Raw genomic sequence first — 27,657 nt, 5'->3', positions numbered from 1 at the left:
AGGGGCGTGGCGTGCCGTGGCCTACGTAGGCGGGGCCCGTGGGGTTCGGCGTCGCCACAGCTTTCCCGTCAGTCAGCGGGTCGCTCCCTCGGACGCGGAGGCCCGCCTGGAAGGAGGAGGAGGAGGCGCCGCCGCTCCTTCTGCGGAGCCGGGACCGCCGGCCTGAGGCAGCCATGGCCGCCGCCGCCGCCGCTCCGTCCTCCTCCTCGTCGTCGTCGTCTGTGCCGGTGCTGCCGGGCCAGGTGCTGGGCCTGCCGGGCGGGGACGGAGAGGTGAGCCTGGGCCCGCCTCGCCTTCCTCCGGCTGCTCCTCTTCCCGCCGCCCTCCCTCGCTCGCTCGCTCGGGGCCCCTGACGGGAAGCGCCTCCTTCGCCGCCTCCTCCGGGCCGCGGCCTCGTCCAGCCAGCCAGCCAGGCGCCTCCCTCGCTCCCGGCGGGCGGCTCCCCCTTCCCTTCCCTTGTCCGGGGCCGGGGGGGGCTCTCCACCTTGGGACCCCCCCCCACGCCCTTGAGGGCCCCCAGCGGGGGCGCTTGGCTTGCTCGGGGCCGAAGAGCGGGATGGGAGGCTCAGGGGGGGCAGAGAGGGGGGCGCTAAGGGGGTCCCGGCCGCTCCCCTCCCGGGCTCCCCGCTTCCTTGCTGGACTCAGGCTGGCCCGGGGGGGGGTGTCGGCGTCTCCTTCTCTCTTTCTGTCCGGAGGGCCCTGGACTCCCCCCCCCCGGCCGAGGCTCCTTGAGCTGCTCAGCCGCCCCCCCCCCCGCTTTCCCCTTGCACGCGCGCACACACGGGGGGAGAGAGAGAGAGAGAGGCACCCCCTCCCCTCCTCTCCTCCAGGCGGGCCGGTCTCCGGGCCCTGGTGGCGGGATCCCCTCTCCTGGGTGCCGAGGAGGCCTCCGCCAGGGAAAGAGTGGCCGGGCCGGGGGGGGGGAGTTTTCCCTCTGCGGGGGGGGGGGGGCCTGTGCGGGCCTGCGGGTGCTGGGACCTGCCCGCCCTCCCTCCCCCCTCCGGGGATTTGGTCGGGCAGCGCAGAGAGGTGGTACATCTCAACTCTGGAACAAGTTGGTGCTACGACCTCTCGGGTCCAGTAAATGAGGATTCTTCAGTATCTCCAGAGACCCGACGGGTGGCTTTCCTTTCAGGAGACTCTTCCCCCTCTTGAGAGAGGCCTTGCAGGCATGAAATGGCTGGTCAGCCCTGTGAGCCTTTGCAGGCGAAGGGCCAGCCTTCCTGGTTTCTGGCAGGCGACCGAGGTTGGACGGGAGCTGGGCTCGGTGATCCAAAGAGGCCCTTCCAGCAGTGCAGCCCTAAGATGATGGTGGAGTCCCCAGAGTTTCTGAGTCAGTCGAGTTATTGCACCGTGAACCGTCCCCTTCGGGTTTCCCTGCACTGTTCTCTGAGTTTAGCTTGGAAAGAGATGGATCTGCCCTTCCTGCTTGCAGTGCCACATAGTTGAAGGGGATCTGGTTGCCAGTGGGGAGTTAAGAGCCATTCCGGTCAAAAAAGGCCTGCCCTTGTCCGTTGTTTTGATCGACTCCTGATGCGTGCCGTTTTCTTCTGGAGGAGGGCTTTTGGTGGCTGCCATGGTGAGCGTGGGCACTTTCAAATTCGTCACTGCCCTCCTGCAGCCCAGGCTGGAATTTTGGGAGGAGAGCCCCCTCCCACTTCACAGAACTGCCCTGGCGGTTAGGAGGATGACCTTGTTTGACTGATTCCTTAGGTAGAAATCAGTCAAACACCGGTACCTGTCATCCACTCCCCTGTGATGTTAGTTTGAAACCCTGCTGCGGTTAGTCTCAATCTTTAATTGCTTCCAAAGGACAACTTGCCTAGCTTGGTGGATAGGCTGCCAGATTCGGATCCCTGCTGGGTGGTGGAAACTCCCTTGGGGGGATCGGCCCCAGGTAGGACCTCCCTTAGACACCTCACATACCTTGGGGGCCCTTGAAGGGACCTCGTGTGCATGCACAAACAGCTCCCCCCCCCCGAGGGCCGCCTCCTGGGCAAAGAGGCTGGTCTCTTGCCATGGGGGTTGGTTTGCATCCAGACCAGGGCCTGCCCTGAGCAGCCCCCCTGCCCCACAGTTGCCCACGGGGGACGTCTCTAGGGCTGAACTGGCTCTTCTCTCCCCGGCGTTACTGCAAAACCTGGTCTTGTTCCAGTAGAGGTGAAAGGGGGGGGGCAAGCACAGTATCCCACCAGCTTCTTCAGCTAAAGGACCCAGGGAATGGCCACCACCCCCCAACGTGAAGGAAAAGCCATTGCCCTCTCCTCTCCTGGCCGTCCAGTTCTGTCTGTGCTCCTGCCTCCAGCCCTCTCCAAGCGTGAATCGGCCCCCTCTCTTTCTAGTGGCCCCAGGACAAATCCGGATCTGTGGGAGTCGGGGCTTCCTCGGCAGGCCATCCGCTTCCTGGCTAAGCTGTACCCTGTGCAGAATCTGTCTCTGTCTGCCAGCCTCCCAGGCAGGCGGCTGGGTAGAAGGGATGCCTGTCCCCAGTCTCTACCCACCCAGGGCCGGCAGGTGTTTTAAATACTGTACTTGTTTAGCTTAGCTGCTGTGGCCATTGGCGAATCTTCCTTGACAGCTTTCGGAGGGGGCATCTTTTCAGTGGTAGAGCTTCCCCCCCCCAAACCCACCGTTGATCCTCCTTCCCCAGGGACCCTTGTCACCTTCTGGGTGCCAAGACGGGCTTGTTGCTCCCTGTGCTCAGTGGGGGGGGGGCTTTTTGCTCTGCTGCTTTCTGGGTGGGTTTGCTTCCTCTTTGTCCCTGAATTTCTATTTGGGACTCTTTCCTGTTTCCTTTTATACTTCTGGGAAGATCTTCCTGGAAGACGGAAGGCAGAAACTTCAGGGGAAGCCTTTCTGACTCGCCGCCCCGGCCGTGAAGGCTTCCGTGTTGGGCTGTGTCTTCCTCGGTGGCAGAGCCTGGGCGCCCCTTCTTTCATGGGCTCAGGTTCCCAGCGCGGCTGTCGGTGGTGGTGGTGGTGCTGCTTCTGGCCTGGAGGGGGCCGGGGGAGGGGGCTCCTGGGCCTCCCTCGCAGGCCTGCCTCCTTTCTTCCAGAGCTGGTGGCCTCCGTCTTTCTGAGGCGGAAATGGTGGCAGGGCCCTTTTGCCGCAGTATCAGAGGGTGGGCCCGCGTCGTCTGCCCTCCGTGCATCTGCTGCCCGCCTGTTGCTTCCTGCTGCTTGGCTGGAGAGCCGGTCCGCTAGAGGGAGGGCTTGGCCAGAGAGAGAGAGAGACGGACGGGGGGTGGGGGGAGAGATGCTCTCCTGGCTGGTGCTTGCTCTCGGGGACAGGGCTGGACCAGCGCCCTGCAGCCTGGCTGCTTGGACGGGCGCTTCTCCCTGCCGCTTGGAGCGTCTTGGCCCTTCACCTCTGGCCGTTTCATCCAGCTCCTTGTGATACTCCAGGATGGAGCTAGCTGCGAACCCCCATTTCCACAGGGCTGGGTGTGTGCGTGGGATGCCCAGGGCTTTGCTCTCTGCCCTTTGGCGGACTGTGCCGCCCCCTCCCCACGGCTTTTTTGGGGGGGCTAAGCCTGCTGCCCTCCCCTCGACGGGGTTCCTCCCCATTGGGCATCAGGGTGGGGAAATGGAGCACCTCCAGTCTTGACTGGTTTGGGAAGCTGAACAGGGTTTGGAGACCTCTGGGTGCCCCCGAAAGAGTTCTGCCTGAAACCCTGAAGAGCTGTTTCTGCCGGCGAGGCCGTGTCCTGTCGCCTTGCGTCTTGTACGTGCCTTGGGCCCCGGAGGGGGGGGGCGGGATGTTGCTGGTGGGGGTTGCAGGGACGGCCTCCGGGTCTTCCCTTGGCCGGGAACGCTTTCCTGAACCCCCACCGCTTCTCCTCCTTGGCGGCCTGGCGGACGGTGGAGCTCCCGCAGCCTCCAGCTCTTCCCTCCGGCTGCCCCCTTGCTCTGCCTCAGGCCTCCCTTTCCACCAGAGACTCGGCCGGCCGTGGGCCTTCGACGAGGAGCCTCTTGTGGGTCTCTGTTTGCCGTTCAGGGCAAATCTGGCCCCTGATTGTGGAGGGCCACTGACAAAAGCTGGGTCCTTTGATTCCTTTTGCTACCTCTTCTGTTTAATGATTCTTATATTTCCAGTGTTGTGATTGTTTTCAGATAACTTACTAACTTGTGTTCTAAAACAAAACTGGTGTATAAAGTTTTTGAAGAGAAATAGAGTGATTTTATTGCTAAAATAGTGAACTTTCTGCTCCTTTAATGTTCAAAACATACGCTTGCTTCCCCACCCCCATCGTTCTAACCTGGAACAGCCTGTTATTAAAGCCACATGGTACAAGCCTGAGATAAACAAGGGCCAGAAAGCCACCCTCTCCTCCTCATGAGGAGAGGTTCACTGAGAATATGAGGTTCTAGTTCAGTTGTCCTCAAGTGCGTGTTCACTTCCAAATTCAATTTTTGTTAATTTGGGGGATTGTTATTATATCAGCTGAGCTCAGGTGCCCATTTGGCCAGGAATTAACCCAAAGCAAAACTTCTTCTCTTGCAGGAAAACACGCGGATTGTGAGGTTAAAGGTTGTTGCTGGAATTGGCCTCGCCAAGAAGGATCTCCTAGGAGCCAGGTGAGCGTGAGTTTTCTGTGCGTTGACAAGAAGGAAGCTGTCCCTCGTCTCCTCTGGAAATCTGTTTGGTGCCTTTGTACCATTGTGGTGTCCCACGGAGTGGCCTTCGGTCCTGATTCCAGGGCTCCCTACTCTCCCTTTTTTCCTGCTTGGTTCAACTCCAGTACTGGCTACATTTTTCAAAGCACGCCGGGCTGTGCAGGATTCATTCATTCATTCATTCATTTATTCATTTATTTATTTATTTATTCGATTTATATCCCGCCTATCTAGCCGGTTAGGACCACTCTAGGACCTGCTGCCTGTTGACTCTTAAAAGGCTGTGAATAACAAGGGCTGTAGAGTGCCTGCAGGTGACATGGCGATCGAGAGGTGTTTGAATTGCAGGGAAGCTAACACTAAAGAGAGGAATTTGCTGAGGTTCTTGAGACATTTGCTGTTCCGAGGTCTGCATCTGCCGCTTACGGTTCACTGCCTTCGTTGATGGCCTCTGCAGGATCGCAGTGTTTGAGTCAAACAGCCTCTTGGTCTCTTAGAACGGAGGAAATCTAGCCGCCTTGGTGTGGGGTTTTTCCTGCAACAAAATAATTGGCACAGATGAATCTGTAAACATGGATCACTTGATTTGGTTAGGATCAATTTCCAAATCTCTTGCAAAGCTGCTTCTGGATAACAGTGTTCAGTTGTTCATTCTTCTCTTAACACAGTGATCCCTACGTGAAAGTGACGGTGTATGCATCGGGGGACAAAGTCCTTACCAGTGTTCAGACCAAAACTGTTAAAAAGGTTGGTTTTCACACTTTCTTTCGTAAGTAGTGAAAATCAAGGATGTAACTTGGAAAGTAACTTCCCTGCTGGGTCCTCATCATTTACATTTCGTGCAAGACTATTAAAGAGGTTGTTCCCCACAGAAAATGCTACCCATACATTGATGAAATGGTGCAGACATGTAATTAAGTCAGACCACAATACTGTATGTGTGTGTCTGTGTACATATTTGATGTATCTACCACCCCATTAATGCAAGCATTACTCTGGCCAGTTTACAGGTTAAAACCTATACTCCACAAGACACCCCCCCCCCCGCAAAAAAAACAGCATATACTGTAATACATTGCAATACAGATATGGAAGCAAATCACACATATCTGATATATACCTGTTATGGTTAGATTTTCTGCAGTTAGTACAATGGAGTTAGCTGTGCAACACTTTTTTAAAATGTGATCAACAGAAAACAGGTTTTACCAGAGGACAGTAGCAAAGGTTTGTTATTAGCAATCTTTTTTCCTGAAGCCTTTTTTTTAAATATTGGGCAGTAAGGATGTTTTTTTTCCTTCCCTACAAGGCTGCTCAGATTTCATGTTCTTGTCTATTGACGCATTACTTTGCTCCTATATTTTAAATTGTTTATTTTATATGTTCTTAGCCGCCCAGAGTAGTCAGTTGACTAAATGGGTGGGGTATAAATTCAATAAGTAAATAAACTAAGAGTCTGGAGCGACACCTGCAGCCTCCTGCCTTCCATGTCCCTTGTCTGGTGCTCCCGTTTTGTGCCTCCTCCTTTTCATCGGCATGCCTTTCCGTTACCTGAGGCACTTCCAGCAGAGGCCCCGGCCTCAGACCCTGGGGAAGGGCGGGGCCGGTTCAGGTGGAGGCTGCTGGACCGCTCCGCCCCGGCAAGAGGAGGCTCCTTATGTGTCTTCTTACAGTTCTCTTTCTCTCCTTGTAGACCTTGAATCCAAAGTGGAACGAAGAGTTTTTCTTCCGAGTAAGTGCCCGTCGTTGCATGTTGGCGTGTCCGAGTAAGCGCAGTCGTGGGCTCCTGGTTCTGTGTCATTAGATCGTGTGGTGCTTCTCCCCTGAAGAACCGGCTAACCAAAGGTTAACTGTTCCTTCCAGGTCATTCCTCAGAAGCACAGGATCTTCTTCGAAGTCTTTGACGAAAACCGTTTGGTAAGCTTTTTTCCTCCTCCTGCTTGCGATGCTTTGTGGTCAAAAGAAATTGTGATCTTATGCAATTGTTCTCCCTTGTGAATGGAATTTGGATGGGTTACTCGAACCACAGCCGTGAGGATCCTGCCTCCAGGCAGTTATTTTGCTTCTCTGGCCATTCCCAGCTTTGGAGGTATTCCTGATTTCTCTGCTTTGGAGGCTCCCTGTGCTTGTTGAAACCTTTTCCTAGTAGTCGGTTTTTAGAAAGGCAAGGGATGGAGAAACGGGCCCTTCCTTGTGCAGGAAATACTGGAACGGTTGCCTGGATAAAAGGGCGTTGAGGGCATCTCCCCTTCAGAAATGTGTTGCTGGTCAAAGGATTCTTCGGCGAAGCGGGGGGGCCTCTGCAGAGTTCCCCCTTTCCCTGCCCTCTCAGAGGTGCCCCCTTGTGCGTTCCCTCCAGGTGCTGCCATGTTAGTGACAAGTGGCATAACTAACGGGTCCTGGTTCCTCCCTCAATCGAGCCAGGGGGCTGCGAGGCTGGCCCGTGGATTAATCTCTTGAGTATGACTGAAAAAAACACTTGTTCCCCTCCTCTTAGAGGTTATAAAATGCTGGCTTACTGCAAACGAGCTGAAAATGTAGTAAAGGTTAAATAAATACCAACCAGAAGATACTCAGTCATGTGATTCACGGAGGGATAAATGGCGCACTGTTCTCTGCTGCCTGTGGTTTGATTCCGCATTGCTTTTGGCAGGGCCCAGCCGTGAATTGTGTGTCGCTTCTGGGTCTTTAAGTATGAATGTCTGCTGGCTGGTGCCAAGGATGGAATGGGGAGGGGGGGGCGGTGGTGGCAGCAGCAGCAGCTTGGGAAAGGAGCCCAAGGGGCCAGAGCAGAGTTCGCCTGAGCATCAGCAGCGCCGCCGTCGCAGGGAAAGGGCCCGAGAAGCGACCGGGGGTGTGGTGGGGAACCCCGGGGCTGTCACTCGCTCGCCGCTCTCGGGTCTTCCCAGATGTGACAGGAGCAGCTTCTGTGGAGCAAACGGGCTCGCGCAGAGGAGCCGCTCGGCTGGAGGGCGCGAGAGTGGAGCTGTTCTCGGCTTGGCTTGGCTTCCTGAGCGTTTTGGAGCATGGCTTGGTTTGGGTCCAGACCATAATGGCTTGGGGTTCAGACGGGGATTCGCCTTGTGCAGACACGCGCATGGTACTCTCGTTATACTTATATCCTTTTGATACTTACATAAAAAACAGTCCACAGGGTTTACGCAGGACATGTGGGAACACACAGGGAAAGGCACCCCAGCCTCGCTAGCCGGGCTGCTTTCACGGGGCCCCCCCTTCCTTTTTCAATCTCTTCTCCTTTGCCTCTCCTTGAAGCCCACCCACCCACCCAAGCGGCTCAGGCACGAGACCTGCTTTCCTCGGGCGCTTCCTTTTTAAAAGGCAGGCAGGAGCTGCTTTCGTAATGCTCTCCAGCGCCAGGCGCCTGCTGCTTCTCTTATGTGGAGTCTCGCTTACTACCCTGATTAATCTTTCAGGACTGAATCCTAGATTTGTTAATTATGTGGAACTTCATTCCGGCCCACTTCCTGTAACTAAACCCCTGGGTAAAACTATTAGTGGCGGCACAAATGCTAAAGAAAGCACAGACCTGGACTCGGGCAGGGCAGCCGGAGGAATGCGTTGCGAGAGAGGAGCTGCCGTGGAATTAATTTGCCGTGCAAGGACCCTGCGCAGCAGCAGCAGCAGCAGTGTCAGGACAGGAGTCAGACAAGGCTGGCAGTGTGCGCGGGCGGGCGGGCCCTGCCTTGAGCTCGGGAAAAGGTCGCAGGGAATCAAGCGCTGGGCGAGGGAATGCGCTGTTCCCAGTGGCCCGCCGAGGAGGAGAAGCGGCGGTGGGGGCGGCTGATCTCCAGAAGCTTTCAGGCCGCAAGCAAGTAGGTGCGAGTGCGTGTGCGTGAGAGAGAGACAGACAGACAGACTCTGCTGGGCTTCCTCCGTGGAAATGAGGACAAATGGCCAGGCAGCTGAGACTGCATTTTGTCGCTCGAAGGAGCCACACGGATCCCTTGTCGGAGGCCCTTGGAGATGACTCTGATACGGAAGATAGGCCTGGGCTCGTCAGGAAAGCTGCCCCGGCTGCCGGCCCAGTGGAGCAGGATCCCACCCAGGCCCCCTTGCCTTCTGCAGCCCGGGAAGAAGCGCAGGAGGCGTCCCTTCTGTTCTGGAACCACAGGAAAAGCGCCGTGCTCAGGATTTCCTTGCAGGCCTCAAGGGAACAGGAGGGATGCTCCCGGGCGGCTCTGCCTGCCGACGACCAGACACCCTTGGTCAGGGCAAGGACGCACGGGGACTCCGGCCTGAACGGGGCTGCGATTGGCAACTGGTCCAGCCAGCTAGTCCGTGGCAGCCGTCCGACAAATGCTGCGGGAGCCTTTGGCAAAGCCCCCAACGGTGCCTCCACCAGGGAGCGAGGAGCTCCTAGCAGCGCCGGGAGTGACTGGGGGCCACGTTCGAGGGCCGGCGGAGGGGTGCACGGCCCCCGCCCCTTCTCCGCTGAAGAGGGCTGTGGGTTCTCTGCTAGTGTGGCCTCTGGTTGCTCTGCAGATGGACAGACGGACGGCCCTTCCGCCTCTCCCCAAAGCAGGATGGCTCAGCATTCTTTAGCTGGAAAGATTTTTGCCCAGGAAGACTCGGAAGACGTTACGAGCGTGCGCGAGGGGCCGGCAGGGAGGCGAGCCAAGGTTCCCCTGCGGCGTTGCTCATCCCTCGTGATTTTCCCCCGCAGCCCTTCCGAGACCCCCCCGATGTCTCCCACGTTCCCCTTGCCGAGCGGGCCGCCTCCCCCTCAGGGCCCTTGTGGTGAGCGGGTGCAAAGGGAAGGGAAGGCAGCGTCGGGGGGGTCCCGTTTGACCGTCGTGAATGGATTCCGGCTTTCTAAAAGCGCTTGTCCTCTGAACGAAGCCAGGGATGTGAGGCAGCTCTCTTTGAACGGCTCCTTGTGGGAGAAGACCCAGGTCGCCGAAGGCTCCGGGCCGGCCGTGCGCAAGGAAGGGCCCGGCGGAGGTTCTGACGTCCCCTTTCGCTTCTCTCCAGGACGGGAAGCGCCGTCTTCTTCCGACAGGCCAGTGGTCGCAGCCTCCACTCACCTGAGGTTCACACCTGGACCCTCTGCTGGGGGGGAGGACGGGCCCGGCGGTAGCCCAGAAAGTGGAGCAGCAGCCGTGCAGAGCAGCCGCCCCCACCCCCATGGCGTCCCGCGGAGCCTTTCGTGGGGGTCCCCCTGGCCCTCCTTTTTGTCGAGTTGTCAATGCAGCTCTCAGGCTGGAGCCTCCCACTTGCACATCCGGTTTGGATCCGAGAGGGAGGGGAGGCCTGGCGGAGCGCAGGGGGCAGGGGGGAGGCCTGGGCCGCCACCGCCTCCCCCCCCTGGCCAGCCCTGGAGGGACCCCCGGGAGGTGAGTGTCTGCCTCTTCCAAAAATGCCCTCTGGCCAGCGGTGCTTTGAGTGGTTCTGAAATGGGTTTGCCTCGTCCCCCTGCGGAGGAGCCGTGCCGTTCCGGACCCTTTGAGTGACCCGGTCGTCTGAATGTTGCTTTCACTCTGAGTTCTCTTTGGGTAGTGCTTGTGAAAGCCTGAATGGCAGGGGCTGCTGCGTCTGTGTCGCTTTGCGACTCTGTAGGTGTTATTTCAATAGGTGTGATTTCTGCCCACGGTTATTTCTCAGGAGAGAGAGAAAGTGTGGTTTTTCTAGTACTGGCTTCTGCTTTCAGTTCTGATATTGCGGTCTTTTTTCTGGTGTGCTCAGAAAAGAGATCGTCTGCCATGTCTGTGTCTTCCTTTTCTTTTCTTCTCTCCCCCCCCCCCTTTTCCTTCCTTCCTGCCTTCTTTTCTGTCTTTCTGACTTTTTCCTGCCTTACAGTTGCTTTTTTCATAGTACTAAGGGTTGAGTAGATTGTGAGTGTTGATACTGACTTTCGTGGCACGTACAGGGGTAACCTGTACAAGATAGATGGAGGAAATGCAAGGTTGGCTGCACGGCAGTTTCTGTAAGCAGTTTTCAAGCTTGTGGTAATAAAAATACGTAAGTAAACAGATTGAATAGCTAGGAAAACATCAACCCAGCTTGTGTCTTATTTTTTTTAAAAAAGAGTTGTACTGTACCAATATCTGTCAGGTAGAATTTTGCTATCAGGCTGGCTAACCTTGTTTCTAAAAGAGTGTTTGCTGTTACACCAAACAGAACCCCCCCCCCCCCCCCCCGTTGCAAAGAGATGGCTTGAGTCTGGTCTTCAGATCAAAGTAGCAGCTAGTTAATAAGAGGGTGTGAAAAGAACCCATTAAGTGTTGCTGGACTACATGCTTGGTTTTAATGACTGTTTTTTGGGTGCATCTCAGTATTGACTTAAAAGATCTTTTAGGTCCATTGCTCAAAAACAAAAACAAACAAACAAACAAAAAACAAGGAAGTTATGGAGCAGTTCCCGGCTGACCAGAGTTTCCTTCAGCTACAGGCAGAGGAACTACTCCCTTTGAAAAGAGGCCTTCCTTGAACTGTTAGGTTTCAATATGCAGGCCGTCTCTGTTTACAGTCCTGCATTGTGATTCGTTTTAAAATTAACAGCCCTGAAAATATATCCATGACTCCAGTTAGTCTGGCCTGGCAGAACGATATGCTGAGTCTCAGTTCAAATTTAACAAGATGATACTGGAGTCACATGGAGCCGTGTCAGCTCTCCGTGACGAGCTGTCATGAAATTAAATTCGTGCTTGACTTTCACGCTGCGGCGTCTCCAGCACCAGCAGCAGTCTGCCCACCGCAGGTTCGCCCTTGTCTTTGGCTGGCCCGGGTTAAGCATTTTAGAAAGTCTTCTGGGCAAAATCTAGTGAGGGGCATAAATCTGGCAGCCCATCCTTTGAAAGGAGCAAAACCTGGGTCACGGTGGGGGCTGGGTTGGGCTGGGGACAGGCCCCCCCCTCCAGGCAAGAGCACCCAGATGGCAGGGGGTCTTGAAGCACAGGGGGTGGCACACCCCAACGGGCGGGCGGGTGGGCGGGCGGTTGGGCACTTTTCTTGGGCACTGGCAACAGGCTTGGCTTCTCTTCCACCCTCTTTGGGGGGAGGTGGGGGCCGGACGGTGACAACGACTCCTTGCTGAGCGTGACTCATTTGCACCCAGGTCCTCCTCCTTGGCCGAGTGGGGGCGGAAGGAACGTCTTTCTCTTGGTTGCCTTCCAGTGACAGGATTCACTTCCTTGATTTGCAACCAGGATCAAGGGGGGGGGAAGGCCCCCCCCCCCATGCCTTGCAGTAATCCAGAATGAATGTCCTTTTATACATAAAGTCTCCGGATTAGTTCCAGGCAGCCGGTGATCTTCTCTCGCTACCGCCATCTCTGAAAGTGGACGGTGTCTTCCTCCGGTGGGCGAAGGGGGACCGGGTGGTGGAGAGGGGGTCAGGGGCTTGTTAATCTTGTTCCTCTCTTCCTAGACAAGAGACGACTTTCTCGGCCAGGTCGACGTCCCTCTCTCTCAGCTGCCGGTTCGTATTTGTTTAAAGCCCCTTTGGAAACCCGTCGGGCAATACAGTCAGCGTCCCCCCCCCGACCCCCGTGTGTGTAAACTCAGAATCCGCCAGCTTCTCGAATAGGTGGTTTTTAGGGCCCCAGCCCTGCCCTTGGCAGGCGTTTGCTGCAGCCATGGAGGGGCCTCGCTCTCTGGGTCAGAGAGTGTTTCCCTCTGCACTTGTTTCCCTCTGCACTTGTTATCCCTCCAGGCTAGCAAACATTTCAGGGCCAAGTGTAGACCTGTTCACAAGGCCGTGGTGTCTCCCAACTGCCCGTCACAAAAAGAGAAAGAGGTTTCATTAACCAAATGCAGAGGGAGGCGAGAATCCTCCGTCTTCTCTGCCTCCTTCGGCAGGCAGGCCTTCCCTCCTGGGGGGCGTCTGGAGCCTTCGCTGCCACAGCTGTCGGCGAGTGTGGCTGCTGCTAAGCGAGGGGAAGGGTGTGAAGGCCAGCAGGGGCGCTGGCTCCCTTGGCCCGTCTCAGGGTGGGGACCGGGCGCTCCTTGGGTCGGGTGGCTCTCCCTCCCCACACCCAGGACTGCCCTTTCGTTCCAGACAGAGAATCCCACGACCGAGAGGCCCTACACGTTTAAGGACTTTCTCCTTCATCCCAGGAGGTTAGTAAAGCCAGGCACCCTCGTGTTCCCATCCCGCTGGGGTCCTTGCCTGTCCCTCTCCCTCCCGTGACTTGCCTCTTGGCCGTTATCCTCGGGGCAGTGGCCGTGGGGGCAGGCGGGAGGCCAAGGAGGGCGGCCAGCAGGCGGGAGCAGCCCTCCTCGGAGGGTGGGGAGGGTGGGCACTCGCTCAGCGGCTCTTCTCGACCAGCGGGTGGCAAATCAGTAAAAAGAAGGAGGTACAAGGGCCCATCTCCACGTGAACATTTATGGATTACTCTCTGCTTCCTCAGACATATTCCTCCCAAAGTCCATGAAAACTCAGGGGAGCCCACACTGAAATAAAGGTGGCCTTTTTGGGGGGCCATCTTCTCAACCCCCCCATTTTTATGCCTGTTTTTCCCACTTGGCCTTTGGCCCGCCACCTTAGCTAAGAGAAGGCCCTGCGTCACTCCTCGGTCCATCTCCTTTAAGAACGTCACCGAGCCGTGCGGATAAAAGCCCGGAGAGCGGCCGTCTCTCTGTGGACTTTCAGAAGATGTAAACCCCTCCCCCAGGAGGTCCTGAGTAAACTGGGGGATGGCAGGGGACAGGCCTCCTCTGCAGGGGAGACAGGGGGCCGTGAGGGGTGGGAAGCAGCTGGAATGGGCGGGAGGCCCGCGGAAGGTGGAGGGCGGGAGAGGCGGCCCATAGCTGCCAGTTGCAAGGTTGGTTGTATTGCGCGCACCCCGCTTGTGTGGGCTGTGTCCGTCCGGTGACCACTTTCTGGGCACGTGAATGGCAGCCCTAACCTACTTGTGGAAGGAAATTCCTGCCCATGGGAGGCCCAGGTTCTGTCCCGAGACAGCTCTGCTTTTAGGGTTGATTTTGCCTTGCAGCCATAAATCCAGAGTGAAAGGACATCTCAGGCTGAAAATGACTTACCTCCCTAAAAACAACGGGGCTGAAGAAGAAGGCCCAGCACAGGCAGAAGATTTGGAGGTAAGCGTTTGGTCTTTGAAGGAGTCATGGATAAGACCTCGGAGCTGAGATTCCCTTTACCTGTTGGTTTCAATGTGCCACCCTCGGAAGGTAACCTTTATGAACGAGGGATCCCCCAAAGGCCGTTCCTGGCCGTGGCAGCCCCAGATCAGCTCTTCATGAACCCAGAGTCACCCCATGTGCCAAGGACTCTGTTTACCAGAGAGAGTAGATATGATGTGACTCGATTTGAGAGTCCATTGTTGGTGTTCCTTAAAAATAAAAGACTGAAAAACAAACACACACCTGACTGAAATAGTTACAGCCAGACCTCTGTGTGCTATGAAAAGGTCCTGGTTGTATCGCCCCCCCCCCCCCCCACGGCCACAGGAAGAGCTTCTGCTTACAGGAAAGCAGGGGTGAGGAGACCCCTGGAACCAGCCTGGCTTTCTGGGGTCCCTCAGTGTGTGTGTGTGCGTGTGTGCGTGTGTGTGTGTGCGTGCGTGCGTGCGTGCGTGTGTGCGTGCGTGCATGCCTGAGTGTGCGGCTGAGGGTAACGAGATGATGCCGCCACTCCCGGCGTGTTTGCTGTTCTTCCTTTCAGCCTGGTGGCTGGATTGTCTTGGACCAGCCGGAGGCTGCCGGCCAGTTGCAGGACCCGGAGGCTTCTCTGCCCCCCGGCTGGGAAGAGCGGCAGGACGTCCTGGGCAGGACCTACTACGTCAACCACGCCTCGAGGAGGACCCAGTGGGACCGCCCCACGGCCGAGTAGGTCTCTCTGCTCCCACCCTCCGCTCGGTCTGCTTTCCGCGGCAGGGAATAAAAGGCACCCGGCAGGATAAGCGGGGGGGTGGACATGTGGGGGGTGGGCCAACTCCCCCCCCCCCCGGACCTTGGGAGAGCAGCTTTTACCAGCCCTCCCTTCCCCGCCCCCCACAAGATGTGCAAAGCTCTTGCCATTATAAACAAGATACCCCAGAAATAAAACAGCTCCCAAACGGCCAGGCAGAACCTCAGCCCCCCCCCCGAATACACACACACACACACACCAGAGGCTGCAAGGGGGGCCTTTCTGTGCCACAGGAATGGGGGCTGCAGAGGTGCCCTTCGCCGTTAGACCTGGGGCCCAGGTGACGACCCCCTGTGGCCTGCTTTTTGGCTCTGTGGCCAAGATGGAGACGCCTACGTCAAGAGGCCTTCTCGCCTGCACCTCAAAGGCAAAATCCTGACTTTCCTGAGTTGTTGTTTCCTCCTTTCTCACTTGCCATTTTGAAAGAAGACGCTGGCCTTTGTTAAAGGAGGGAGGTGGGGAGATGCTGGCTTGGGAGCAGCCCGCTCTTCCAGGCTTCCCCTTCTGGTTCAAAGGCCACGTCAGCCACCGTTGTTCCAGTTGCTCCGGTGCCTGAAAATGGGATTTCTTGCCCCGCGTCTGTTAACAGGCTTCACCGTGTGGTGGTGTCGGCTCTTCCCCCAGATAGCAAAAAGTGTTCATCTGGATGGTACCTCTGTAAAGGCTGCCCTCCATGGCGTTCCCAATTTCCTCTCTCTCTCTCTGGGCACAGGGATACAGGTCCTGAGGCAGGCGGCGGCAGCGTCCATCTCGAGGTGCTGCGGGCTTTTGCTCATCGCCATCAGATCAGCGAGGAGGCCGAGGGCCTGGACAGCCGGGAGTCCCCTGAGGTGAGGGCCTCCCCGGCTGCACCTTCGGGGGGGGGGGGGGTTGGGTTATGGGTGTTCCGGTGCTGGAAAGCCTTTCCTTTTTTCTGTTTTATTAAAGAGCTGGGAGATCATAACGGAAGACGAGGCGACTGCCTACAGCCACCAGGCCCCTCAGGCGACGGGGCCGCAGGGTCGCTTGGAGGGGGCGACCGGCCTTGCTGAAGAGCTGGACGGTCGGCTGACCACCCCTGCGAGTTCAGGGCCTGTCCTCGCCGCGGTAAGCAGGCAGGCGGATGGAATCCCTCAAGGTCTGGCTTCAGCAAGGGGGCCGCTCACGGGGGCATCCCCTCCCCCCCACATGCGCGGCACGGCTCCGGGCATGGCTTTGCCACCCAGTCTCTCTCAGGACCAACCCAGGCTGGTCCAGAAGGGAGGGCAGTGGCTCCTTCACCCCAGAGGATCGACTGGGCCCTGGGCACCTTCCGCTCGTTGGACTGAGCAGGAGCCCCAGGGCCCTCTCGTCCAGCCCTGGCCCGGGCCGGAAGTCATGTCTGCGGGACGTGATCAGGAAACATGCCCTCCCTTTGGCTTGGCAGAGCGAGGTCGGGGGTGGGAGAGGGGCATCCCTGTGTGTGTGTGTATCTGCCTGCACCGGGAAGGGATGGAATAGCGCCGCTGAGCCCAGGAGGGCCTGCCCTTCCGCCTCCCACCCCCACCCCACTGCCTGTCTCCCTCCTCTCTTCTCGGCAGTCCCTCCAGAGGAGGGGCAGGCCGAGCAGCTCCCGCCATTCCTCCCCGCTGGCCACGTGTGGCTAGGGCTGGTGGGAGCTGCCGTTTGACCACACGGGGAGGAGGGCCACGCACTCCTTACCCCAGTGGCCCGCCTGCATCTCAGAGGCGTTTTTCAACTTCTCCTTCCTTCAAGAGTGGCCCAGACGGAGGAGGCAGCGCCCTGCAGACGTTCCAAGCCGAGGAACAGCCGGCGCTCCCCGTGGTGAGTGATGCTCCGGAAGGGCTTCCCCCTGGCCTCCTTTGCCCGGAGTGGCTTCGAGTAACGAGCCTTTAGGACCGGGTGTTCTGGTTGATGCCCAAACACGCACCTCCAGACCTGCAACCTGGATGCTGGGGAGGCGGGTTGAGGAGCGTGTGTGCATGCAGAATTGAACAGGAACGGAGGGTGATTTTAAAATAGAGGCCATTCTGCATTGAGAAACACATGAAATGAAACAGCTGTTAGGAAGCACAGTTACAACAATATCTAGTTAAGGAGAGAAAGTCCATCCAGAGTCAAGGTTGCAAACGAACAGGTCCATAAGCAGTCTGAGGAGTGGAGAGGCAAGTCTTTCCTGGGTGGGCGGGAGAGGATGTTGGGGAGGAAGACACAGAGAAAGAGAGAGACCCAAGGAGGGGTCCCAGCATGGGAGGATCTGGGCGGCCTTTCCGTGCGGGGTCAGGGTGCCAGGGGGCAAAGGTGGTGGGGAGGGCAAAGGGGCCCCGGGCGGCAGAGATGAGGCTGGGAGTTCCAGAGAGGGGGTGGCAGCTGCTTGCCGTGAGGAGGGAAAGCAGGCCATGGGCAAAGGATCTGGGGAGCCCCCCCCTGCCCCCACTTGCTGAATACTTGCCATTGGTGGGAGGCCAGACAAATCCCCGCTGGCTCAAGGTGGGATGTGAAACACTTTTTCAGTTGCTGCCCACGTCAGCCGGGCTGCCTCCCGGCTGGGAAGTGAGGAAGGACGAGAAAGGGAGGCTTTACTACATCGACCACAATTCCCAGACGACCACCTGGAAGAAACCCCTCGGACAGGTACCGCGGCCTCCCTTCCCCTGGGTCCTGGGAGGGCCCCGGCCGGCCTTCCTTTGCAAGCCACTTTCTACCTGGAGGAAGAAGATGGGGGGGGCGCTGGGCCTTCCTGGCAGGGCCCCCGGTGTGACTCTTCTCCCCCCTGCAGGCAGGAGCGGAGGTGGCCCCCCCGGAGGCGGCCTCGGGCTCCCCCGCCCGGCCACCGCTGGCCTCCGAAGACTCCTCGCGGCGGCCTTTGAGTCCGAAGGTGGCGGAAGCAGATCAGGGATTTCTCCCCAAGGGCTGGGAGATCCGTCACGCCCCGAACGGGAGGCCCTTCTTCATCGATCACAACACCAAAACGACCACGTGGGTAGGATGGCTTTCTGAGATTCCCCCCACCCTGCCCCGCCCCAGCGCCTCTCTTCAGATCTGGGGAGGGAGAGCAGGCAGGAACGGCGTCTCCCCGAGGACGGCAGAGGTGGCTGTTTCCGGACTGAAAATGGGAGGAAGGAAGAAGCTGCACCCTCTTCCCCTGCGTGGGGAGCCTGTGTGGCCGGTGGAAAGGGGGGGGGACAAGACCGGCATGGGAGGGGCCTTCTGTGCCCAGGGCTATAACCAGAGCCTTGACGGTGTGTTCTTTCCCCCAAGGATGACCCCAGACTGAAAATTCCCGCTTCCGTGAGGAGAAAGACTTCGGTAGACCCTGTCGATCTCGGCCCGTTGCCCGTGAGTGAGCCTCCCTTTGGTTGCCTCGGAGGTTTCCTTGCCATTTCTGGAAACGCGGCTGCCTGGAGCTCCCTTCGTTCTGACTTTTGTCTCCTTGTTTTTCAGCCTGGCTGGGAGGAGAGGATGCACACGGATGGCCGAACCTTCTATATAAACCACAGTAAGTAGCACTTGTCATACCTGGCCCCCGCTTGTCGGTCGGTCCCTCTTCGCTCGTCTCAGAACTGAATGCATATTATGTGTTTGCAGACACGAAGAAGACTCAGTGGGAGGACCCTCGCTTGCAGACCCTCGCCATCACTGGACCTGTAAGACCACCTCTCTTAGTCTTTGGAGCCGCCGTAGTCGTTAGACCAGTGAAGGGGAAAGGGAGAAGGGAGTGAGATGGGTGGGCTCTTGAATGAGTGGAGGGAGAGGGAGAGGAGAAGCACAAACACCCCTCTGGTCGGGAGCTGGGGCTGTCGGGATCTGCTGGAAGCTGGAGGTTCATGCCTTCATCCTGTCCCAGAACAACCTTGCACCAGGAACCTTCACATGCCCACAGACTTTCGTTCTGCAAAGTGTTGTGTTTGTTAAAAAAAGTTTGTTGGTTTGTTTCATCTGCCCCATTACTGCAGAGCACTCTTTCTGGGCGGTGTACATATAAAACAAGGAATACCTTGTCTTCATGAGTGTCTCAAATTCTTTTTCTGTTTCCCTCGTTTTCTTTGAAGGCTGTGCCTTATTCCAGAGACTATAAAAGAAAGTATGAATTCTTCAGGAAGAAGTTAAAAAAGCAAGTAAGTTGCAAGGCTCCCACGAGGAGCTGGCCAATCCGGCCTTTCTGCCCAGCTCTGTTTGCGCAGCATCAGACACGTCTAAAATCATCCACTGTCTGTTGTCAGAAGAGTTTTTGGAGGAGAGGGGAGAGAGAAAGAGGACAGTGATCTTGCACAGATCCGTCTTCATAGCTGCCTGTTCTCCATTGAGGGCTAGAGTCTTGTGGCTTCTTAACACAAGCTCCCTGGACTAAATGCCATTGTCAGATTGCTGCTGCTGGATGAGCCACTGCTTTGCGTGTGCACGTCAAAGAATGCAAGCCGTGACTTGTGAGTGAGCAGCCGTAAATGATTCTGGCCACAGTCTCTGTCTGTCACACATATGTGCTTGTGCATTTTGACAGGAAGAACCAATAAAGGTGGCTTTTAAGGGGTTCGAAGCAGAGGGCGGATTGTGTTGTGTTATTTCCAGTGCATTCTTCCTGACCAGCTGCCCTCCCAGACACCTTTCCCCGGTGCTTCCGGACGTAGTACCCTGTTTTCCCGAAAATAAGACCTAACCTGAAAATAAGTCCTAGTATGATTTTTCAGGATGCTCGTAATATAAGCCCTACCCCAAAAATAAGCCACAGTTAAGTGAAACCCCATCCTCCACCCTTGTGCAGCAACCAGAAGAAGATGACAGGACTGTATTTGAATAAACATAGATTGTTGTACATGAAAACATAAAACATTCCCCTGAAAATAATCCCTAATGCATTTTTGGAGGAAAAAATTAATATAAGACCCTGTCTTATTTTGAGGGAAACTCGGTACTTGTGAGCAGATTAGCAGAACAGCCATTATGTAGGAAGGCTGCTTTAAAGAGCCAGTGCAGATGCCGGGCTAACACTAGACCGCCTCCAGTGCGGTGCAGATCCACTCCTTCCCTTCCGTAGCACGAATTTAACCAAGGGGGGGGGGTGTCTTTGGAAAACAACAACAGTGGGATACGTTCCTGTGTGCCATCTTCCAGCTGAGCTCAGCAGCATTCTGTGCCCCCTTTTCCAATGCGTTATGCCATTTTAAGGTGTTTGCAAATCTTTGCTGCAGTGGCCTTGTCGCTTTAATCTCCTGCTCTCCTGTTCCTCTTCATCAGAGTGACATTCCAAATAAGTTTGAAATGAAACTGCACCGTGCCACCATCTTTGAGGACTCCTACCGGAGAATCATTGCCATCAAGAAACCAGAGTATCTCAAGGCCAGACTTTGGATTGAATTTGAAGGGGAAAAGGGGTTGGACTACGGAGGCGTCGCCCGCGAGTGGTTCTTCTTCCTCTCCAAGGAAATGTTTAATCCTTACTACGGACTGTTCGAATATTCCGCCACGTGAGTCATAGCCCGGCCCTGTTGCGCCAGTGGCTGCTGCTGCTGCCCCTCTTGCGCAAAGCCTGGGACTGTTGGCCACTCACACTTCGAAGGATGATGGCTGCAGGCTGCCGGGGTCTTCAGGCGTGCCTGTGGTTGGCCCTATGTTCATAGGAAGTTTCCCATCCGCTGTTTGTCCTCTCTTGGCAAACGGTGTCCGACTTAGGAAAATGCAGCTATGAAGTTTCACTGTAAAGACCCCAACTCACTTTGGGTTGTGATTGTCCAAAACGGGAAGCCACCCATGTGTCCTTGCATTGCTGACCATTCTGTGCTGCGTAGACGGAGATCTAGTGCAGCATCTGGTCCCGGACGTTCGAGCCGCAAAGGGTCCCAGTGAGCGGGTTTCCCGGGTTGTCCCTGAGAGACCCCGCATGCAACCCTCAGGGTCTCCAGGGAGGTTGGGAGCAAGGGAGGAGGGAATCTTCCAGGATGTGGTGTGCCCCCCCCCCGGGGAGGCACTTACGTAGGGACCCAACGGTGCCGGCTGGGCACTTGCTTCAGCTGGATAGCTGGCCGCCTTCTGGAGGGACGTTTGTGGAAAGAAAGGCCCTCTTCCTCTCTTGCAGGGACAACTACACCCTGCAGATCAACCCAAACTCCGGCATGTGCAACGAGGACCACCTCTCGTACTTCAAGTTCATCGGCCGTGTGGCCGGCATGGCCGTCTATCACGGGAAGCTCTTGGATGGTGAGCAGGTCCTGCCGCGGAGGGCGGAGGGGTTCGCCTCCCGGGCAGCTCCAGGATTGGTGGGTTTGGGACAACGGCTGGCCAGTTCTTGTGACCCGTCTTGTTCCTCCTCCTCTCTTAAGGTTTCTTTATTCGTCCTTTTTACAAAATGATGCTCCAGAAGCCGATTACGCTCCACGATATGGAATCAGTGGTATGTCAGCCAGAAGGCTGTTCCCCGGTCTCCCTGTGTCTCGTACAGAAGGGCTTCGGATCCTTAAAGCTTTTTCCACCCGCCCTTGCCGCCCCCCCTCCCCGTTTTGCCTCCCAAGGGTTGAGTGGCGGCTGTTCATGCTAGAGGGGGGGCATCCTTTTCATACACACACACACATCCACACCCCTTCCTTCCCTGTTCCCCTCCAGGACAGTGAGTATTACAGCTCCCTGAAATGGATCCTGGAAAATGACCCCACGGAGCTGGACCTCCGGTTCACGGTGGATGAGGAACTTTTTGGGCAGGTTTGTTCGCCCTGAAGGGCTCAAGGAGAGGAGGGGGTGTCTTCTTCGGTTGGAAAACTGGCCTGGCACTGTTCCTATTTGTGGATGACGGATCAGTCAGCTGTGGGGTGAGGGGTTGGGTGTCCAGGCGGCCTTCTTATCTGTCTCAGATTTTGCAGGAGTGGATTAAAGCTGCAGCAGCCAACCCTTATGGGGCAAAATGTTATAAAGTAGCTCCACGGCTCATTTCTGCGACAGAGATGCGTGCTCTGAGCCTTTTAGACTTCTGGCGTTGACTCTAGGGGTCTTCTAAAGCAGTGGGGCTCAGCCCGGTCCAGGTGCTTTGTCGGCTCCTGGAGGAAGAGCCGTGGGTGCCTCCACGCAGCCTGGCCACGTACGTGACCGACTCCCACTTTGGCTCCCTGTTGTTGTTGTTGTTGTTCAGACTCACCAGCATGAGCTGAAGAGTGGCGGATCGGAGGTGGTGGTCACCAACAGGAACAAGCAAGAGTACATCTAGTAAGTGAGGAGAGGCCGCCGGGCCTCCCGCCTTCCCTGGCGTTGTAGCCAACACACGTCTCTGTCCTTTGGGACTGGATGGTGTGAGAACCTTCCTTCACTTCCTTGGGGCATTTTCAGCTAAATATTTTCTTCTGCTTTTCAGCCTGGTAATACAGTGGCGATTTGTAAACAGGATACGAAAACAGATGGCCGCCTTTAAAGAGGTACATAAATACATCCATGTAATCTGGCCAAAGAGCCTCACTCCGCCTTGTTTAAAATGGATATTGGTGTTAGCCCATTAATTTTGAGGGCATAACTTGTGTCTGTGAATATCTGAACGCCTGTCTTGCTGTGTACCTGAGGTGACCTGCCCTGTTCTTTCTGAAGCATAGCGATAAAGCCAAGTGAACCCCAAGGAGAGAGAGAGAGAGAGAGAGAGAGCTTTAGCCAGGCCAGCCGTTCCCCTCCCTGAGTGGCCCATGAAAGGCAGATCTTCTCTAGTGAAGGAAAGATTGGTGGAGGGAACTGCAAGTGAATGTCGGCCTCTGTGAATGTCGGCCTGAAACCCACCCACCCCCCCAAGCCAAGGCAGGGCCGTCTCACTGGAGCACCACGTGGCTGCCAAAACAGACCTGTTCCCGAAACTGGTGGGACACATGCTCTGGGAGGCTTCCTGGAGAGGAAATTCTGCCATGGAGGAAGAAGCCAGGAGAGATGGGAATGTCGGTCCTGTCCTTGATCTGGGGCTGGGCTTCCATTGCCAGGACCCTCCCTTCCAGAGAGCTTAACGGGGGGGGGGGGAGAGTCTGTGTCTGTCGCACAGGACTGAACGGGGAACCCGAGTCGAGATGTCCCTGGGGAGCCCATTGGGCTTAGAAAAGCTGGCCCTCCTCCTTCCCCCCCCCGCCCCACCTTCCGGTTCTTGCTCACAGGAGCCTGGCTGTCCGTCTGAACAAAACACAGGTCTGCCTCTCCCCGCCATTCCCACCCCCCCACCCCCACCCCCCTGCCTGGTGACGGGACAGGTCACAAGACTCTTCGTTCCAGCGATGGCCAAACTCCTCTCAAAGCCCTCTTCCGTTCTAGGGTTTTTTTGAGCTGATACCACAAGATCTCATCAAAATCTTTGACGAAAATGAACTAGAGGTAAGGTTTGGCCTGCTTTGACCAGAGCACGTTTCCTGCTCTTGTTTTATGGGGTAAACATTTGCCTGAGATTCTTCTTTGCTTTCCCCCCCTTTTTTTTTTTTGGTGGGGGGGCGCGCAGTTGCTGATGTGCGGCCTTGGAGATGTTGACGTGAACGACTGGAGGGAACACACAAAGTATAAGAATGGCTACAGTGCTAATCATATCGTTATCCAGTGGTTTTGGAAGGTAAGTGATTGAATCCTCAAGCAGAAATCTTTTTAGGGCTGAACTGCGCGAATCCACATGCTTCCTGTTTCTCTCTCTGTAAGGGGCTTGGGGGGGGGGGTTCCCGGTGGAATTCATCGGTGGGTTGCCAAGCGCCCTCTTCGCTGGGCTGCCCAAAAGGGGGCTGGGGCTACACTTAAACCCTGGCACAGCTCAACCACCTCTGGCGGCCTCCTGAATTAGGAAGGCAGGCCATTTTTATTTTATATTTATTTATTTATTTATTCAGTTTGTATCTCACTCCCATTAGTGTCACAGCACTACTCTGGGCAGGTTACAACACGTATAATAAAAAAGAAAAAAAATAGAGACATTTTTCTTTGAATACAATATTAATTTGAGGTCTTAGTTTGAAATATTAAAAATAATAATGCTGGTGGACGGAACAGAATAAACACACACACACACACATATACACAAACCCCTGTTGGGGGATAGCTGACCATTAAGTGGACCTTACGGTTATGGCTGTAACTCTGTCTAGGCCGTGCTCACGATGGACTCTGAAAAACGCATCCGGCTCCTCCAGTTTGTGACCGGCACGTCCCGGGTTCCGATGAATGGATTTGCTGAATTATATGGTAAGGTCTTTGTGCCCCGTTCCATTTGTTTGGCGTCTGCGTAAGGTTTCTAGGGGAGAGGGTTTTAGAGCGACCCCCTTGAAGGTAGGGGTACCAGAGGGAAGCCGAGGAGGCGTCAACCTTTTAATAGTTTTTTGTGGCACGAGGGGGCCGGACGGGCACGTTTTTGTCACCTGGCGTCTCTGTAAGGTGAAGAGACACCCTGGGCAAGATCCAGCACTGTGCCCCCTCCCTCTGCAGAATTAGGAGGGAGGGCGTCCCACGCGCTTGTTTTGGTTCACCTTCCTTTGCCTTTTTGTGAGTCATGTGAGAGCCTCAGAGAGCAGCCAGAGTTCCTGTTGGCTTTCCCACCCTTCCCTTGCCACTTGGGGGTGCCACGGCTTTGTGGGATCACCCAGCGGCCTCTGGCCCAGAGCTGCTTAGAGAGCAGGGGTTCCTCTTTCTGGAGGGGAACAGCAGCAGCAGCAACACGTCCAAATCCTCCTGCTTTGGGCAGCTGGCGGAACGTCTCCTTGCCGGGTGCTTGATGCTCCCTTATGTGAGCATCCAGGCTTCCTGGGGTCAGGATGCTGAGTCCCCCCCCCCCCCGGGAAGAGGGAGAGGGAGATGGCGAAGGGAGGCCAGGCCCGGCCAGCCCTTCCTGACGGGCCCCTTGGCAGCCCCCCCCCGGCCCACTCTCGACTCCCATCCTGCTCTGGGTCCCGGACGGGCTTCCCTTTTCCGTGGCGTCCAGCCGGCAGAGGTCCTCTTCGTGGAGGAGAGTGGCCGCCTGGACTGGCTGGCCTCCAGAGCAGGTTGAGGAGACGAAAGAGGGTGACGGCCTCTTTTCCTCACAGGTTCCAATGGACCGCAGTTGTTCACGATCGAGCAGTGGGGGACCCCCGAGAAGCTGCCCAGAGCTCACACTTGGTAAATATGAAGTGGGCATGAAATGGGTGGCAAGGGGGTAGCTCATGCCGGTCTCTCCTGGTGCATAATTGGGCCTTTATTCTTGCCTCTCCCACCCCCACCCCCCATCCCTCCCCTCAGTTTCAACCGCCTGGATTTGCCTTCCTATGAATCCTTTGAAGACTTGTGGGAGAAACTGCACATAGCAATTGAAAACACTCAGGGTTTTGATGGCGTAGACTGAGCCCTGTGAGGGAGAGAGCGAGAGAGCGTGGGGCTGGGCTTCTTTTCTGCGCTGCAAATGGAATGTTTACAAAGAAAACACAATTATTCCAGGGAAATCTATTGCTGTGCTGATTTGGCAATTGACTCTTTAGGGTATCATATTTTTTTAAAAGCAAAGTATTAATTGCACCCATGCTTGATTGCATTTTTCATTTCAAACTCTGGCCTGTTGCATTTAGCAGGTGCAAAATGAACTTTGAGGAGGCCAATGGCCACCCTTGCCTTACCTTACCTTACCTCTCAGAATGTCTGCCTTCCTGGCGCTCTGAAACTACTGAAAACAGAAACTGTGAACAAGCGGGCTTGATCTGTCCCTCTGTCTGTCCGTCCATCCGTCTGCCTGTGTGTGCGTCCTCCCTTCCAAAACGGCAAAAGAGCGCCCGACTCCTGACCTCGGGCTGTGAGGCTTTTCTTCCCGCTTTCCCAAGCACCTTACTTATAGATATTTCAGTAAAAACCTCACGAGGCTTTCATTGGGAGTTTCCAGCCCCTTCGGTGGGGGCCTCGGAGCAGGGGGTCGCAGGCTGCCGGCCGTGCTGAACCCCAGCCGTCCCTTTCAGGTCACTCTCAGCAGAACAGAGAGCCAGCCGCTCAAGAGGGCTTCCCAGTGGCTCGTACTTCGTGATTTTTTAAAAAATTAAAATAAATATCGACACTTATATTTCTAATTTTTTTAACTTTTGAGGTTAAAAGTAGCATGAACTTGAGATTATTTTAAAACTTGTTTAAATTTGTATACTAGTGTATTTTGGATAAATCCTATTTTGGTAAATTGTCTCACGGACAATATTTTCAGCTTTGTGTCCTCAAAATCAAAACCGTCTTTTTGTTTTGTTTTGTTTAATGCCACAGTGTTACATTGTAGCAAAAGGCCTTTTCATATCCGTTCTTGCAGTATTGCACCACAAAAATATGGGCATGTTTACGTGGTTTTATGGGCCAAATTCTGCAATCCAATGTGTGCAAATGTAAGTCACACTTTGCGGAATGCGTACAGGGCAGGGTTTGGCCCTGAAATTTGTTTACATGTTAGTCGACTTGCCTTCCGCCTCCTTCTACCCTAACTGCATTTTTATATTTTGTCAGTGTTTAGTCTAGGAACCAAATAAAATACAGTATAACCAAAGTTACAGGAAATAACGTGCCATTTATTGCGAGAGAACCGTTTGCCGTTCAGCTTGAAGCTTCTTGTAACCCTTGCAAAATAGAAATTTTGATATTTTCACTACGGAAGGATTGGGACTGGGACGTTGGTTGGTGCTGACAGATCCTCTCCAGGCCTGAGGAGTTGGGACTGTTCACGGCAGTGGCCGGCGTGCTTTTCTGACCGCTGGGAGTAGCTGCCACCCCAGGGGGGGCACCGTCCAGGCCCTGCCGGGTGCTTTTCATGTCCCCTGGAGAAGCGTATGTGCTCTGTTGCGGTTGGCCATTTAGAAGGCCCACAGCTGGCCTGGCCAGTGAGTCTTTAGGCAAATTTTAAAATCTTTTGGGGCCGAGTCTCCTGCAGAAGATTTCAGGAAATAAAGACAACGGTTCAGTCTAGGTGGTAATTCTTTTCATAAAACTTGGAGTGATCTGTCCGTACAAACTGGAATGTAACTGTCAGGAGTACTTCACTCTCTAACAAATGGAGAATCTGGAACAGTGAATAAAATGCATTCTAAACATTTGGCTTTATTTCTGTTTGACTCCAGTCAGTTGATAGATCCAGGAACTGTCTAAAGCCTAATTCTCTGAAAATAACTGGGCTTGTCCGTTTCTGCTGTGCTGCTTCTCGTCCTCCTGAGAACCTCCATAGCTCAGAAACGCTCTTCCTGTTCTGTATTCTCCCCCTCTTTTGGTACCACTCACCCCCACACCCAAAATACAGGAAATGCATGCTTGCAATATGGGGGTCTCTTAAACTATTATCTCCTTCCCTGCCCCACTTCGTGGCAACTCTAGAAAAGGTATCCTGTGCTTCCACTCCTTTGGGTTTGCTTGGCCTCCGCAACAAGTCTAAAACCGTGTGACTTTGAACCATGAAGCAAAGTGGATTATGACCACATTAGGTCACAGTCTCAGGCGTGGGAAATCTCCGTCGCAAATCGCTGGACTTCAAGCACATTGTCTGGTGTCATTCAGGACTCCAACTGAACCTGCAGCAGGGGCCAACAACAGCAGAGAAGAGGGGCTGAAAGGCAGAGTATGCCTCTGGACCTGAGGTTCCCGATCAGGTGGCCGTGGCCACGCTCCGTCCTCCCTTGGCGCGTGCGTGCCTTGGTTACAGAGTCAGTCGCAGGATGGTCTCGAGAGGCAGGCTTCCTCCTCTGCCAAACGCAGCCCCCGAAAGTGCCGGGTGAGGCTTTTAGGAAGAGTTGCGTAAGCTCTCCATATTCCCGGAATCCACTGGTTGAAGAGGGTTTGCTTGCCTCTGGGGTGAGACGGAAGCGTTGGAATTGCCACAGGGCTGGTTGGCCACAGGCGGAGGGAAGAGGCAGAAGATTCCAAGACTGGGGTCTCCTCTTGTAGATGAAGGGCTCCCTAAAGGCGTTGGACTTAACGTTGGCATGAGAGGTTCTCCTGAGCTCCCCAAGAGAGGCGCGTGGCTCCCACTTCAACCACAGGTGCAACAGAATCACACCTCAAAACCCCCAAATTATGCCGCAGAAATGGAGGAAGGCTGGGCAGACTGGGAGAGGCCAGGGGCCTCCCTTGAACCCTGGCTGTCAAGAAGGGAAAAGACGACAAGCGTGCAGGGCACAGACGTCTTTCGTTCATTTGTTCCAGGCACCCGTGGGTGGCTCTCTCTAAAGCAGGTAGAGCCTGGGCCCCTGAAGGCTGCCTAACCTCC

General features: G+C 55.6%; 1 protein-coding gene across 2 annotated transcripts; it reads left to right on the top strand.

The window, feature by feature from the left end:
- Window positions 1–88: 88 nt before the first annotated feature.
- On the top strand, window positions 89–26,489 carry NEDD4 (NEDD4 E3 ubiquitin protein ligase). 2 transcript variants are annotated; one of them, XM_072982136.2, is made up of 29 exons: window positions 89–272; window positions 4,504–4,577; window positions 5,285–5,363; window positions 6,310–6,348; window positions 6,480–6,533; window positions 12,003–12,053; window positions 12,633–12,694; window positions 13,570–13,672; window positions 14,256–14,419; window positions 15,214–15,331; window positions 15,429–15,587; window positions 16,236–16,304; window positions 16,995–17,114; window positions 17,260–17,463; window positions 17,742–17,819; window positions 17,925–17,979; window positions 18,069–18,127; window positions 18,533–18,598; window positions 19,716–19,945; window positions 20,554–20,675; window positions 20,798–20,868; window positions 21,078–21,173; window positions 21,598–21,671; window positions 21,817–21,877; window positions 22,743–22,802; window positions 22,924–23,031; window positions 23,555–23,651; window positions 24,488–24,560; window positions 24,681–26,489. In XM_072982136.2, the coding sequence occupies exons 1-29, from the start codon at window positions 174–176 to the stop codon at window positions 24,781–24,783; spliced, it is 2,748 nt and encodes a 915-aa protein (XP_072838237.2). In that variant the 5' UTR covers window positions 89–173; the 3' UTR covers window positions 24,784–26,489. The 2 variants fall into 2 exon arrangements, with proteins under 2 accessions (XP_072838237.2, XP_072838236.2); XM_072982135.2 differs by lacking the exons at window positions 89–272; window positions 4,504–4,577; window positions 5,285–5,363; window positions 6,310–6,348; window positions 6,480–6,533 and adding an exon at window positions 8,306–9,970.
- Window positions 26,490–27,657: the final 1,168 nt, after the last annotated feature.

This window comes from Pogona vitticeps, chromosome 12 (genome assembly GCF_051106095.1).
Source record: "Pogona vitticeps strain Pit_001003342236 chromosome 12, PviZW2.1, whole genome shotgun sequence".
Classification (NCBI taxonomy): Eukaryota; Metazoa; Chordata; class Lepidosauria; order Squamata; family Agamidae; genus Pogona; species Pogona vitticeps.
Note: the sequence above shows the minus strand (reverse complement) of the source record. Positions and strands in the feature narration are given on the sequence as shown.